At 42.5% G+C, this 16,120-nt stretch overlaps 1 protein-coding gene across 1 annotated transcript in view; it reads right to left on the bottom strand.

Annotated features, from left to right (window-relative positions):
* Positions 1–16,120, bottom strand: part of LPAR1 (lysophosphatidic acid receptor 1) — a 72,622-nt gene that overhangs the window by 19,099 nt on the left and 37,403 nt on the right. The window contains exon 3 of the mRNA XM_032212511.1: positions 13,382–14,129. Within this exon, the coding sequence (XP_032068402.1) occupies positions 13,382–14,129 (748 nt within the window). The remainder of the gene's footprint in view (positions 1–13,381; positions 14,130–16,120) is intronic.

A 16,120-nucleotide genomic window follows, 5' to 3' on the forward strand; every position in this document is an offset into this window, starting at 1 on the left:
CTCCTTCCATTCTTTCAGCTTCATTTCTTTTGCCTATCTACCTTCTCTGTCTTTCTGCTCTTTCCATTTCTCTCTTCCTCTTCGCTTCTGTTCCTTCCTCCTTCCATCCTTTCACCTTCCCTCCTTCCTATTTCTTCCTTCTTCCTTCCTTCTGCCTATCTACCTTCACCTTCTCTGTCCTTCTGCTCTTTCCCTGTCTTCCCCTTTCCTCTCTCCTTCCCTTCTTTCCTTTCTAGTTCCATCTTTTCTTCTTTCCTCTCTCCCTCCCTTTTTCTTCCTTCCTTCCTTCCTTCCTTCCTTCCTTCCTTCCTCCTTCCTCCTTTCTCTTGCCTATCAACTTCATCCTTTTTGTCTTTCTGCTCTTTCCCTCTCTTCCCTCTCTAAGGTGGCGCAGTGGTTAAATGCAGCACTGCAGGCTACTGCTAGATCAGCAGGTCAGCGGTTCAAATCTCACCGGCTCAGGGTTGACTCAGCCTTCCATCCTTCCGAGGTGGGTAAAATGAGGACCCAGATTGTTGGGGGCAATATGCTGACTCTCTGTAAACCGCTTAGAGAGGCCTGAAAGGCCTATGAAGCGGTATATAAGTCTACTGCTATTGCTATTGCTACCCCTTTTCTTCCTACCTCCTTCCCTCTTTTCTCCCTCCCTTCTTCTTTTTCTTCCTTTCTTCTTCCATCTTCCTCCATCTCCTTCCATTCTTTCACCTTCCATCCATCTTTTCTCCTTCCATCTTCTCCCCCCTCCCTTCTTCCTTTCCTTCCCCCCTCCCTCCTTCCTTCCTCTCCTTCCCACTCCTTGCAACTGCAATCGGAACCGTAGACAGGGAAGAAGAGGAGAAGGCGGCGGCGAAATCGTAATGATCAAAGGGTTTGATGGCTGGCACAATGAAGGTCTTCTTCATCTCCTTGACCTCCGCAGCGTCCCCCATTTTCCTCCCCTCCCCTCCCCCTACAAGGGATCTACATGGCTCTCCGGCCGGAGGGAGCCGTGGGGGGGGGGAATGGGCATCAGTCAAAACCCCAAATCCCGTCTCGGCCTCGGTGTGGCTGTGGCAGAAGCAGCGAGTGCGGGGGCAACGCTTCACCGGGAGCGACCTCTCTTTCCCCACTGCATAGGGATGTGGGGAAGGGGTTCAGGCACCCCCTTTTCTCTCCCCCCTTCTTTCCTTCTCTCTCCTCGGACACTTTGTCTCAGTGCCCAAACGCCGGGCGTGGAATAGCGCGAAATAAGGGCCACTTCAGAAGGTTCCTCCGGCGGATCGTCTTCCCCGCGCCGCCCTCGCTCTGGGAAAGGAGCAGCGCTCCGGTGAGCCCCGAGAGATTCCCCTGTTCTCTCTCTCGCTCTCCCGGCCCTTCCAAGCCGAGGCGGCGGGGGCGGGAAGAGGAGTCAGAGGGGGAGGGAGGGAGGAAGGGGAGGCTGTCCGACAAGCCTGGCGCGCCACTGCAGGGAAGAGACGCGGCGGGGCTGGGTGTGGCGTGCACTGCTCTTTCCCTCTGCGCCCGGGTCCTCTCCATTCCCAAGCAGCCCCAGCTGGGCGATGGCCAGCAGCAGCCGAAGCAGGTGGAGGGAGAGCGAGCGCAGGTTTTGGCAAGGCGGCCGCGGGAAGGACCGAGGGAGGAGAGGGGTAACACAGTGCCCAGCTCAGGTGCTCCGAGCAGAGGGGGAGCCGCCCCCTCTGCCAGTGCTGGGCAGCAAAGCTGAGATGTTAAGCTTTGCTGCCCAGCGCTGGCAGAGGGGGCGGCTCCCCCTCTGCTCGGAGCACCTGAGCTGGGCACCGCGTTACCCCTGCCCTGCCTACTCAGACCAGCTGAGCCTCCCTGGACGTCGCAGCAGCAGAAGCCCCAAGTGCGCCGATCTCGGCGTTTTTCGCATCAGGGCGTGCTGCAAGAAGAGGGAGTGAGTGAAGACCTTTTCTAGCCAGCGCAAATTGGGTGGGCTGCAAGAGGGAGGGAGGGAGTCTGGATTGCTGCAAAGCAAGTCTTGGGAAGTCCTTTGCGCTGGCTAGAAAAGGTCTTCACTCACTCCCTCTTCTTGCAGCACGCCCCGATGCGAAAAACGCCGAGATCGGCGCACTTGGGGCTGCTGCTGCTGTGACGTCCAGGGAGGCTCAGATGGTCTGAGTAGGCAGGGCAGGGGTAACGCGGTGCCCAGCTCAGGTGCTCCGAGCAAAGGGGGAGCTGCCCCCTCTGCCAGGGCTGGGCAGCAAAGCTTAACATCTCAGCTGAGATGTTAAGCTTTGCTGCCCAGCGCTGGCAGAGGGGGCGGCTCCCCCTCTGCTCGGAGCACCTGAGCTGGGCATCGCGTTACCCCTGCCCTGCCCCCTGGCCCACTGCCGTGCTTTTGAGGAGCCATTGGGCCTTTTTTCCTGCTCCCGCCCCTCCGCCGCCTTCCTACTGGCTCACGTGGCCTCAAGGCTCCTCCAAAGCACAGCGGGAGCTTTGCCGGCTTCACCTCAGCCGCAGTGCCAGGCAGCAAATCCGGCGGTGCTGTTAGAGGAGGAGGAGGCAGTAGCAGTTAGTCCGGTGGTGGCGAGGGCTTACCGTCAGTCCAGTCGCCCCGTGCTCATCAAAACAAATCACAGTGTTGGAAAAACTTTGATGATCTGATAGGAAAAATCCATTATAAATACCTGCATGGAATTAGTAACCTAGTCTTATACTAGGCAAGGTGAGATGAACTATGTGAGATGAACAGTGCCGTCTGCGCTGTAAATATGTAAAGAGTTTTATTTCTTTTTTTTTTTGTATTTTGTAAATCTTGCCTTTTTTTATAACCTTCAATAAATAATAATAATAATAATAATAATAATAATAATAATAATAATAATAATAATAAAAACAAATCACTGCGGCTGCGTGGGAGTTGAAAAGTGCTGTGCGGTGTTTTCTTGCCTTAGAGGGAACAGTGGTCCTGCGGGGGAGTCTCCGGCCACTGCGCTCGCCTCGCCCGCTGGCCCCTGAAGAGGCGGAGGCTTTCCCATGGCTTGTCCGGGTGAAAGTGGGGCTGGAAAGGCGAGCCGCTCCCCCGCCCATCCGCCCACTCACTCGCTACACTACCCCGCCCATGCGAGTAGCAGCGGATGGGTGGGGGAGCGAGCGATCAAAGAAGGCGCCAAAATTAAAGTGGGATATTTTGACAACGGCCCGGGGCGTGGGAAAAATTATGAAGAAGCGTGCCTGTCCCGCCAAATGCGGGACGTCTGGTCACCTTACTTTAGGAGGCATTTTGAGTGCTCCTGGGGGGGGAACAAGCAAAAAATGGCCCATTTTTCACAAAAACAGGCCCATTTTTTGTCAAAAAAGAGGGCACACATAGCCTTTAGGAGGCTTATAGAGTGCTCCTGGGGGCTGGAGGGGGGGAATTGAGCAAAAAAAAGGCCTGTTTTTCACTCATTTCTGCCCTCCCCACCCCCAGGAGACTCTGTAAGGCTCCTAAAGACTGTGCATGGCCATTTTGGTGAAGAGGGCGGGATTTAGGGAGGCAAAAATGCTGTATTCAGTGTATAAGATGCACCCAGATTTTCAGCCTCTTTTTTGAGGGAAAAAGATGTGTCTTATACTCCAAAAAATATGGTAAATTAACCAGCAAGATATTTGAATTATCCTGGAATAATAAAAATTCTGCACGACACTTTGATAAATTGTCATTTTCTTTTAAAAAATTAAATCACTGACAATAAAAAAGGAGGGGGTTGTGATTCTTGCCCATTCAACACATGGATAAATAGAGGTATTTTTAGAAATATATAAATATATTTTCAATATAAACATTCAGAAAATTATACAGCCTTTCCACATGAACACAGCTTGGATTGTAATAAATTTTAAATAATGCATTTTTCATATTATACCACAAATATTTTCTAAATCTTGTTAATAATGGCATTAAAAAACTGGCAGAGACAAGGCTCTTTTATATTTTTCAGGGTATCTCAATACTGACTTCCATATTATTTTATAAATATTGGCAATGTGAAGTCTAGAGTCTTGTTATACTTGAGAATGTGTTTAAGGATAAAAACTACTTTTAGGTGTGCAATAATTAATTCAAGGGTTCCTAATACCTCCAATGTTTCTTATTTTTGTACTTACTATCCATAAGGATTACAAGTTTTCTTTAAATAACAGCTGGCAAAAACATCAAGTTTGTTCCAAAGCATTCCATTTCATTTTCACTAACATTTGTTATTTCAACTCAATCCATCTTTAAGGATTTATTTTGCATTCCCGTGTATTTAAAGGATTTATATGGCCGCCGATCTTAAGCACCTTTGGGCAGCTCACAACAACAATAATTACTGGCAGATTCCATTTTCACTGTCTTAAGTGGAAAACATTAGCTTTTCCCAATTGGCACTCTCTGATGTCCTCCTGAATCATTTTCAGTTATTTCCCATTAATACTGACTAACGATGACAAATTTAGGGAAGCTTGAGATCAGGGGCAACAACTATCCTTTATTTGTATATCAGTGAAATTTATGATTGAATTTAACAATATACTTATTTATATAGAAAAGGAAAACTGTAGCAATGATTTTCTGCTTTTATTTCAGCAGAGAACGCAGTTCTTGAGTTTACTACTTTACCCCCCCCCCCCCCATGGAATTGAAGTTAGAGGTTAGTTTGGTTTGGCAAAATAGAGGCTGGCTTCCAAACTGAAAAGTTGTGGTAGTGTGTCTCAGCACTGATTTCCTTGAATTCTCAGAACAATTTGCTGAATATGCTTACATGATCTCAGATACCAATTTTCTTGTTTGAACATTTTAAACAACAATTGTTCTCAGAACACTGATGCTGTTACTTAGTTTGGGTAATGAAATGTCTGCAACAAAATAACAAAGCTTAGTGGGTACCAAGGTCCCCTCAATTGTTCTCTTCCTCTTGGGCCACCAATCGCAATGAAGTTATGAAAATGTAAACTTACTTTCCTCCTCCAAGTTCTACAGAGTATGCAAAATCTGTAATTTATTTCTGAATATATTTCTGGATGAATAGCGTCAGAAACCATCGAGATTGGTAGGAATCAAAGTTAGCAGGATCTCCAGATAAACACTTCTCTATTGAAATATGTTTTAATTGCCTTGTTAGAGTGATTCATTTAGCAAATGACAACATCCCCTACCTGTTCTAAATATGAACATTTCTTTCTTTGATGGTCTTTGCGTTTCTACAAGCACTGTTTCATTCTCCATTTTTCCCACATTGTGTTCAAAATGTTCCTTTAAGGTCCACATGAAAATTCTTACGCTTTCAAACTATATACATTTTTGTATGCAATTTCTCTTATTAGGTTTTGGAAGCACATATTTTTAATATATGCCTTCTCTTACAATTTTCTCGCATACATTAATTGTTCATGTTTAGATCTCTATAACTTATGCATATTTGTCCAGAGAGAAGTACATATCAAGTATTAGTTTGAGTATCAATGTAGAAACATAAATTATGTTGCTTCATATGACCTTATGTATACCACAAGCTTCTACATTCCTTCCTGTTTTATACTGTATCATTGTTGTTATCAGGAATATAAGCCCTTATATCACATCAAGGTGAATTGCTAGTAACAGTGGTAAAAAGGCCAAAACAAACAATAAAATACAAAATGTGAAAGGAGCCCAGAAGAGCTATTCCCATCATCACTTTTAAACTTACACCTACTAGAAAGTCCTTAACTATATACTAAGAAGCATCTTTTGCTGCAGCTGTGCAAACAATGTTCTACTCTGTTGCATTTTTAAACACTTATCCTCCAAGATCTCTCACTCAATTCACTGCTTTTGATGTGCCAGAGTACCCGCAAGGGCTGAATTCAAGAGAATGAATGCCTTTTTAAAAATTAACGCAGCAATACAGGTTGCATTAAATGTGTATTACTAATTAGGTTTAACCACATGGTTTTTTGTGGGTTTCAAGTCAATCAGTATCCATTTATGTCCCCAAGTAATGTATGTTGTTGTTATAATTTTCCCTTTACATAATGGAGCCTTAGACAGGTTCAAGTGATAATCTCAGCTTAATGAATGAATCGTGTAGATGTGCACTCAATCCCTTCGTTTCTCTCTTTGCTGTAAAAATAAACAAACCAGCATCTCTTTAGTTAACTATAATTTCCAGTTTCATCCTACCATAGTTTACAAAGGTGAAAGATTTTAGGCAAGCCAGGACAGCGTATAAAGTCAACTGTAAGACTTTTGCTTATATTCTCGCTTAATATAATTGTTGAAGACAGCAATAACATTAGTTATAGAAAATATCCTCCCTACAGCAATTTATTTCCCCACCACACAAGTGGCCTAAGCTCTTGACCTTCAGGATGAAGTTGATAGTACATGATAAATCCCTGTACTCAGTGGTGGCATTCAGCCGGTTCGGACCGGTTCAGGCGAACCAGTAGTGGCGACCTGCGGGTGGGCCTGCCCATTCGCCCAGGCTCTATGTCGTCCTATTTAGCCATGTTTTCTAAGCCGCGTGCACAAGCAAAGTGCATGCGTGGAAGGCCATGTACATGTGTGGAAGGCACATGCACTCAAGAAGCGAGTGTGCTCTCACAGTTTCTGTGTGTGGTGAACTGGTGGTAAAATTATGTGAAGCCCACCTCTGCCAGTAGCCTTGGCTTTGTATTCTTGATAGTTCCAATTGTGGGGCCAAGGCTATTTCTCACACTATTTATGCCATGGGACAAAGTTAAGTGTAAATATCTTGAGCTTTGCAGCTGGATAAATGACATTTGAATTGTAAATTAAGAAATTTCACACAATAAACTGGCAAATTTTTGCTTTAGTATTTCAGTTCTGAACAAATTTTCTCAGTAGGATTTCTAAGGAATTTGAGTTCAGTAAAGTATGAGGAAGATTGCAGTCTGTTGGAAATTGCACCAGGCTATAGTTCTGCACGGTTTCTTTTCAAATATAAAACGTTCCTTTTATAATTTGAATCTCTGTCTGCCCAAGGTCCATTTTCTTGCCTATGTAAGCTATATAAATCACTCCTATATAATCCCCAGAGAAAAGAGACATGTTGTGAAAAAAGAATTTTTATATTTTCTATTGCCTTGGATATTTCAAAAGCAGCCTTGTTAAAATGAGAAAAGTGATCAAACTATGAAATCATTTCCTTCTGTTTGAAATATTTTACTCAGAGGGAAGAAAAGAGCATAAAGAGGACGGGAAATCTCTTCTGTTTTGACTCTGTCCCAAGATTCAATATTTCAGCAATTCTATGGGATGATGCCGTTTGCCAGCTCTTGAATGCTCCAGCCAGAGGTTCAAGTCATCTCAGTCATAAGGAAAAACAATGAACCCTCTTGTGAAATTCGACTGGACTCTACATCACTCATGCCATCAAGAGACCCCCCCCCCTTTTAAGAGAAAGGGGAGCTAGCCTCTTGCATTGGCTGGAAGGAAATGGCAGACACAATGTCAGGCATTTTCTGAGACGGATATACAAGATTCTCTTGTTTGGCCTTTGTACATATTGCAGAAGGGTGTATGAAAAATACATTTTTGTTCGTTGGAAATAATTATTCATCTTCCCCCACCCCTCCCTTCATAAAGGATTGACTTCAAAGAGAGAAGGAGGGCGGAAGGAAGTTGTTTGAATTGCTTGGGAGGAGGTTAATTAAAAGGCGCTATAATAAATGTCTGATTTTACAATCTAGTACAAAGACTGAAATGGGGCTTACTTCTATAAGTGCTTAAATTATTTTTAAGAGCTCTATGCGTATGACTATTAGAACCAGTTTGCATTCTGCAAGTATAGGCAGGTGGGTAGCTGTCATTAGAAATTTTTTGGCCATGAATTATCTAATGAATCAAGGAAAGAAGCTTTTTATATACATATCTTCACTTCAGTGGTGGGTTACAACTGGTACGGTGCAACGGGGCTGTGCATCCACCACATGAACGCACGCACCATGTGCACATGCATGGAAGCCCTGAAAACCTCAAATACCGGTAAGAAGCACGGGCGGGCGGGCCCACCTCAAATACCGGTAAGATGCGCGGGCGGGCGGGCCCACGCAGGCTGGCTGGGCCCATACCAGAACGGTACCTGGTGCTCCCGGCAGGCACTGGTACGCTCATATCGGGTCGTACCAGTTGTAACCCACCACTGCTTCAGTTCTTTATCTAGCCCTTAGTTGTGCCATTGTTACCTAATTCCTATGAAACCTGATCCATTTGCCAAAGATTTTCCTCATTCAAAAAATACAAATGTTTCCTCCCTCCCTGCCTCCCTGTATTTTGTCTGAAATACTGGTGCAACAACTACCCTGTTCCCCTGAAAATAAGACCTCCCCGGATAATAAACCCAATCGGGCTTTTGAGTGCATGTGCTCAAATAAGCCATCCCCCCCAAAATAAGCCCTCCCCAAAAATATTGCATCACAGCAGCCGCCATGAGGTGTCCACACTCGCCACCTCCTGTACCTCAAAAATAATAAGACTCTCGAAAAATAAGGCCAAGTGCTTATTTTGGGGGCCAAAAGAAAATAAGACCCTGCCCTATTTCCGGGGAAACATGGTAGTACAAATACTGATGCAACAACTACAAACGCCTGTGTATAATTTCTCAAAACTGTATTGTAGACAAGGCTTCCTGATACCTAAACCATATGTTCTTTGGAAAAATCCATGAAATAAACTTTTAGTAGTATTTTCCACACATACATCTCACAGCATAGGAAGATTCCCCCTCCCCCCCCAAATCATGGAAGTACATCCAAGTCGGCTGAAATAGGTTGCTATCATTGCCATTCATACTGCTTGGGGGGGGGGGGGGGAAGCCCTGATGTAGAACAATGAATTTTCCATTTATCTGGTCTTTTAATGACAGCAGCTCCTAAATATGAAGGGTAATCAGCAGGTTAAACTTCTATTTGTTCAAACATAACAAATATTTTACTTTAGAAGAACCCTCACTCTAAGTTTCATCTGATCTAAATTGGAAAAGTCTAAATAAAAGTACTTTAGTCCCAGACTTTTAAAATAGTGGAATTCTAAAAATAAAGCTTTCAATACTAAACAGCAACAACCCTTTGAAGCAATTGAAGCAAAATATCCATAGGTAGCATGATTCAAATAAGCTAACATGGCAAGAAACAAAAACTACAGATTTTAGGTTCATTATGATAGCATAAGTATGATTATATGTGTTAACCTGATTCTAGTCAACTTCAGTTATTTGTAATTTAGTAATGAAGACCTCTAAAAACGCGCATGCCTATGCTGTTACATGTGTTATGTCTGCCTTGTATGCAGCTTCATTCCTCTCTAGCATACATTTCCATTGTTCAGTGATGCATTTCCTGCCTCTCTAGGATTTACCTCTATCTACTCCTGTGAGGCACTTCCTATTCCTGTTGGATGTGTATAGTTATATTTTTGATGGCTTGTATAGTGTTTTAACTGCCTTTTGATTAAGCAACACGTGCTGCAGACCCGAAAATCAGCTTGCCAGCAGGAGGCGTGTGCGCATGCGCGGTGGAGCTCAGCTGGGGCGACGACTCGCGTGCCGGCAGAGAGGCCTCCATGTGCCACCGATTCGCCATCATGGATCTAGATAAATCAATAAACAAGGCAATCCAATTGTTTCACTGTGTTCCTTTGTACAATTCTTAAGGCAGAACATTGAAAGCAGCTGTATAAAACCATTCTGTCACCAAATGACAGAATATATATTATGCTGCAGTGATTTCTATTGTATGCTTCTCTGCAGAAATGATAGGGCAGATTTACTTCCTGTATGTTGGGGCTGCTGAACTTATTTTTGGCAAACCAAATTCACTCTGAATAAGCTTGTCAGAGGTCTACATGACAGCAGTGAGCAGGGACAGGACACGCAAGGCATATATTTTCCAACAATTTTTTCTACATAAAATCCATTCAATCATGTATAAACACATTCTACATAGTTATATAAATTGCTTTCTCTTCTTATGTGCTGGTACATATTTTAATTAGACTTTTAATTAATTGGGCTTATAGCAAACAGTGGGTGATATGTTCACATTGAAGGTTGGGTACGGTTTAAAATGATTGATTTTTACCTTCTCCAGCACAAACTTCCTTTCTTTGAAACCGCCCACTAGGTCATAGTGTTTCTTTGTGTAAACGTCTACTGGTTGATACCAATGGAGGCTCTTCTCAGGTGTCTTGTAATCTGGTAAAGTCAGAGGTGGGTTTCTGTCGGTTCGCCCCAGATTGGGTGAACTAGTAGTGGTGTTGGCGGAAGGGTCTGCCCACCCGCCCGGAGGCTTCTGCGCATGCGCGCACACACATGAGTGAACCGGCAGTAAAATAAATTGAAATCCACCACTGGGTAAACGTTAGTACAGTATTAAATTGTGCATTGCTATGGTTTGTAATTAGAAAAGGTTTAGGAAAAGGGAGTCCACTAAATGGGGAGGCTCATCGGCTGCAGAGGTATCTCATAATACAGGTAGTCCTTGATTTACAACAGTTCATTTAGTGACTGTTCAATGGCACTGAAAAAAGTAATTTATGACAATTTTTCACATTTACGACCTTTGTAGCAGCCCTATTCACATGATCAAAATTCAGATGCTTGGCAACGGGTTCATATTTATGACCGTTACTGTGCCCCAAGGTCAAGTTTTTGCAACCTTTTGACAAGCAAAATCAATGGGGAAGCCAGATTCACTTAACAACCTTGTTACTAGCCTATTGACTGTAGTGATTCACTTAATGCCTGTGGCAAGAAAGGTCGTAAAATGGGGCAAAATTCACTGTATAGTGATCTACTATATTGTGAATAATACATTTCAGCTAATATTCTATTATTTATGTAAATATTACACCTTAATCTCTTGCATGATAATACCATAATACTACAAGATGAATTCCTTACTTCCTTCATTTATTCAAATGTATTAACAGCCCAACTCCAACGGACTCTTATTTTTTTTAAAAAAACCTCATGTTATCTAACAATGATGGCTAACCTTTTTGTCGTCGCATACAGAAAGTGTGAGAAAGAGCGTGTGTTCACGTGCTCACACCCATAATGCAATATGTGCATGACACCCCAATGTTCTCCCCCCCCCCCAGGCATATACACATGAGTCCTCTATGTCCTCTTTTGGGCCTAGTAGGCATCCCTGCAGCCTCCTGGGACCAAAAATGGGCCGCTGGAGAGGGGGACAGGCCGCACCCCCCGTGACTCCCCTGCACATGCGCACATAATCCCCCATCTCTCCCACATGTGTGTGTGTGTCCCGCAAAGACCCAAAAATCAGCTGGCCGGCGGGATGTTTTGGACAAAATGCCACTCGGTGACCTTAAGCCATTCACTCTCCAAGGGGTCCTTGGTGCTCTCTGAACTTAGCTGCAAATGTTTCATTACCCAACCAGATAACATCATCAGTGCTAGCACTGATGAATAAATGAAGCATCTGCAAGGAAACAACCAAGCTCAGAGAGCATTAAGGACCCTCATTTCAACCTTAAGCCACAAATATTCTCCTCTACCAGCATTCATTCATCCTCTACCTCAACCCGAGGAGGCAGGTAGTCACAAGGTTAGGAAAGCTCACAGATATGTTAGATATGACTACTACTAAACAACATACAGGAGTGATGTTATTGGCAAAGATGCCACTGAAGGGAATCCCCTTTCCATGCTATCCCAGTAGTATTAGAAATTTGAATTAAATTATTAATTTTTTTTTACAAGGCCTATGTTCTTATGCAATAAATAAATCTGCCTGACTCTGCATGGCTTACGGATCCTAGAACTAGAACGGTAGTTAAGATTAAAAACTAATCATTACTAAATAATACAACTGTAGTGAGTATGGAGGATGACCTTGGCAGAGATATGCAAGCTCCATTGCAAGATAACAAGGAGCTGAAGCATTTTTAGATCCAGAAAAGCCAAATAACCTTCAGCTTAGACAGGTGCCTCCCTAATTCACTGAAGTATAAGGAGGGGGAGGAACAGCATAATCAGACTTGCACGATTCTGTTATTGTAGCCAATTGGTATAAAAGTAGTTTTAGCCTTTTTGTGGAGATGTTTTTCTGGTCTGGTCTACATAGAGGGAGTGACAATAAGTGTAATAAATAACTCATGGGGACCTACCAATTTCATTTCCTAAGAGTTGGGGCCCAGAGCAAGCAATCGCACTAAGGCTTATATACCACTTTATAGTGCTTTACAGCCGTCTCTAAGCAGTTTACAGAGTCAGCCTATTGTCCCCAACAATCTGGGTCCTAATTTTAGCCACCTCGGAAGAATGGAAGGCTGAGTCAACCTTGAGCCAGTGAGAATTGAACTGCCAACCCCCCGGCAGTCAGCAGAAATAGCCTGCAGTACTGGATTCTAACCACTGTGCCACCATGGAAGCCTTCTCTTCCAATTCTTAAAGACAGGTAGACACAACAAAGAGAAAATGGACCTGCAAATATCCAGGCCCTAAACCATAAAGGTCCCGAACAGTAAAGGACTTTCAAAGTGACAATGGGCACCTTGAGTTGCACCCAGAAACAAACTGGCAATCAGTACAGTTTGCAGAGCAGAGGTGAGACATGGGTTGGTTGATTAACACCTTTTCCAAGGCACCTGGGGGTAGAACAAGAAACAATGGGTGGAAACTAATCAAGGAGAGAAGCAACTTAGAACTGAGGATAAATTTCCTGACAGTTAGAACAATTAATCAGTGGAACAGCTTGCCTCCAGAAGCTGTGAATTCCCCAACACTGGAAGTCTTTAAGAAGATGTTGGATAGCCATTTGTCTGAAACGGTATAGGGTTTCCTGCCTAGGCAGGGGGTTGGACTAGAAGACCTCCAAGGTCCCTTCCAATTCTGCTATTGTATAACTGTATAACCTACAACTGCTTGTGTCACTTTGACAGAAAGCTCAAGTTTCCAGGTAGTCTTCAGGAGCAATCCCATGGGGAACACAATGTAATAATCCACAATGGAGGTCATCAGTAACACTGAACAAAATCTTCTCTCCATGAAAGATTGCAATTGATGAATTTGTGCAAAGCCTTTCGTAACAACAAGTAGAACTATTTTCAACTTCCACAATTTCACAATGGGGTCTTATGTCTTACAGAACTCCCAGAGTAGAAATCAGCCGCACACAAGGAAACAAGCCCACCTTCAGAACCAAAGACGGAATATTTGCAGAACTGGAGAGCTACTGGACCCAAAGCCACTTTATTTTACTGATACAGAGTCTAAACATTTTTATACATCATGAAAATAGACTGTATAATGTGGATGATGCTTTTCACTGATCTGTATCCTGACAGTATAAAATGAACATTAGAAGCAACACATAGCATTTCCATGAAATGCAGGCTGTCTATTTTGAGGAGGGAATAGAAGAAATCACATCTGAAGATACTTACCAAGCACAATGACAACAGTCTTTAGAAGACTCATCATGGTATCCCGGTTCCTGCGAGGCCCTGAACTATGTCTTGACATTCTCATAGTCCTCTGGCGCACGTATCCAAAGATATGAGCATACAAGACCACCATGACTACAAAGGTGACCAAGTTGAAAACAGCCCAGAAGACCAAGTAAGAGTCGCTATAAAGTGGTGCCATGTTAGAACAGTGAGCGAGATCACAGATACAATTCCAACCAACGCTTGGTATAGCGCCCATGACAATGGCCACAGTCCAGATGACCACAATTACCACCACCACTCGCCGATTACTCATCCGCGTATGGAGCTGCATACGGAACACGGTGATGTGCCTCTCAATGGCAATGGCCAATAAATTGGCAACAGAAGCAGTCAGGCTGGTGTCAATGAGTCCTTGACGAAGGAGCCACGTGCTGACAGTCAATCTTCTAGTGTTGGGTCCTGTGTTGAACATCAGGTAAAAATATGCCAGCCCTGCAAAGAAGTCAGCAGCTGCTAAGTTAGCCATTAGGTAATAAATAGGAAAATGAAAACGCCGATTGACGTAAATGGCCACCATCACCAAGAGGTTGGCTAGCATGATAAAAACACAAACTGTAATCCCAAGTCCCATTACAAGCTTGCTCACAGTGTTCCATTCAGTTGCTAGTGTTTTCCCACTTTGGTTATAAAAGAAGGCAATGGTTTCATTGTAGTAGCACTGAGGTTCATTCATGCCTGCAGACTGGAAAAGAAGAGAAAGCAGAATCTGAAGTTAGAATGAGAAAATACTGACGCGTCAGAGAAAAACAAGCTGCTCTAGAGCAATGTTTGCCAACCTTAGCGAGATTAAGAGGTGTTGGACTACAGCTCCCAGAATTCCTCAGTCAACATTGGGGAATGTCTTAAATTTACCTAGGCTGCTCTAGAATGTTGAAGCAGTTTTATAAGCAAAGGAGATTGTGATTACATTTCAAGTCTGAAATTGGGGCTGTAAAATGTTTTGAAAATGACAATGAAATGTTTCTGTGAAGGTCACATTGGTGGAAGTAAGTTATATAAATTAACAGAAGTTAAATAAAGTACTTTATTGTCATCACATTTGAAATTTTCATTCTTTATTATTAAGATACTTCGACTAATGGACATGGATGCTGGAGAAAACTACCTACTGCCACTTTCATACTGTCATGTAAAAATAACAAATTATTTGCTAAAATCCTTTAAAGCTGATATAATTTTCTGCTGTATGTACCCATTTCTTACATGGTATAAAAACAGAATATTCAGGAAATGAACTTTTACAATGATACTATCTTCACCGCACTCCTCTTCCAATGTCTTCTTTTCATGAAAGCTCTGCAGGTAGGAAGCAGATTAATTCTTCTGCTCGCAATTTTGTTCAACCTTGTGATAGCCATGGGATTTTTTGCAGAGAGTATTAGCTCGAACCATGAAAGCTCTAGCAAGAATGTTGGAATCCTTTTAAAAATCAGTATTTTAATGTTCTTATGAGTAGATCTCAGAAAGAATCTTTATGGACATAAGTTTATATAAATTAACAGATAGGGTCTCCTTTTCACACAATCCCTTCTATATGTACAATGGACTGAGAATGGCCTAGGAGAGGCAGAGTACTAAATGTATCTATTCCCAATGTACCTGCTCGTATTTGGTGCCTTCACAAAAGAACCCATGAAGAGGGCGTCTCTCTCTTGCTGAACCTTTTCATAATTGTATTTATGAAGAATGATCAGTCTGAAAACTATAGAAAACAACATCTTGGTCAAAATTAGTGCTGATGGCAGGGAATATCCAGATTAACTTTGCAAGTGCTGATCTTTCTTCATATACAATCAGCTAATTTTTCTTTCTTTTCTTCGTGTTAGAAGGTCAACGGCTGAAAAATTAAACAGTGCTCCGGTTTGCAGTGAATGTGTAGTAGAAGGGACAAAATTCAGAGTTGTCTTTTGTTAAAGCAGTATGGAGGTATGTAACTTACAAGATAAATTATGTTGGAGATGGGTGGTGGTTGTGAGAGAGTCAGGAGCAAATATCTGTTATCATTACAATGACCCTTGCTGCCATTCAGCCTCATTTGGGAACTGTAAAATTTATATATCTCCATCTCCTCTTCTCTACACCGAGGTCTTTTCTTCTGTTTTAAAATAATGTTCGCTTGTATTTTTTACATTCCTGTTAACTTGTGCTTTTTACTTTTTACCTCATTTTATATAAGTGTCTCTTTTGCAAACCACTCATTATTTTCTATGTTTTTAAAACTCTGTAAAATTATTAATAATACAGATTGAAGCTTTATCATAAATGCAATAAGAAAAAAAAGACAGCTGTTATTTGTGTGTTAGAGACTGTTAATGTGCTAAACTTTTAGGCTTAAAATATTTTTCTTATTCTTTTTGGAAATGTGTGTTTCTCCTACTGCTGCCCACCAGAAATTAGAGAGCTATAGACTGTATTTTGGGGCAAGATGAATACCACAGTTTCTGATATCCATTCTGCTTCCTGCATTATATCTTCATGTCCATCCAGACTTTGCACTACCTTCCTAAAACTTCAGCCCTTGGCATAAATGTACAATTTAGATGTTCATTTATTATTTCAATAAGAAATAAATGAGCAAAACTATGAGAGTATTATACCATATTACAATTCTGTTTCTTTTTGTAACCTTTCTAATAATGCCTACTATTGTGTAATTTTTTGTCTAGAGCAATA

The sequence above is a fragment of the Thamnophis elegans genome, chromosome 3, assembly GCF_009769535.1.
Source record: "Thamnophis elegans isolate rThaEle1 chromosome 3, rThaEle1.pri, whole genome shotgun sequence".
Lineage (NCBI taxonomy): Eukaryota > Metazoa > Chordata > Lepidosauria > Squamata > Colubridae > Thamnophis > Thamnophis elegans.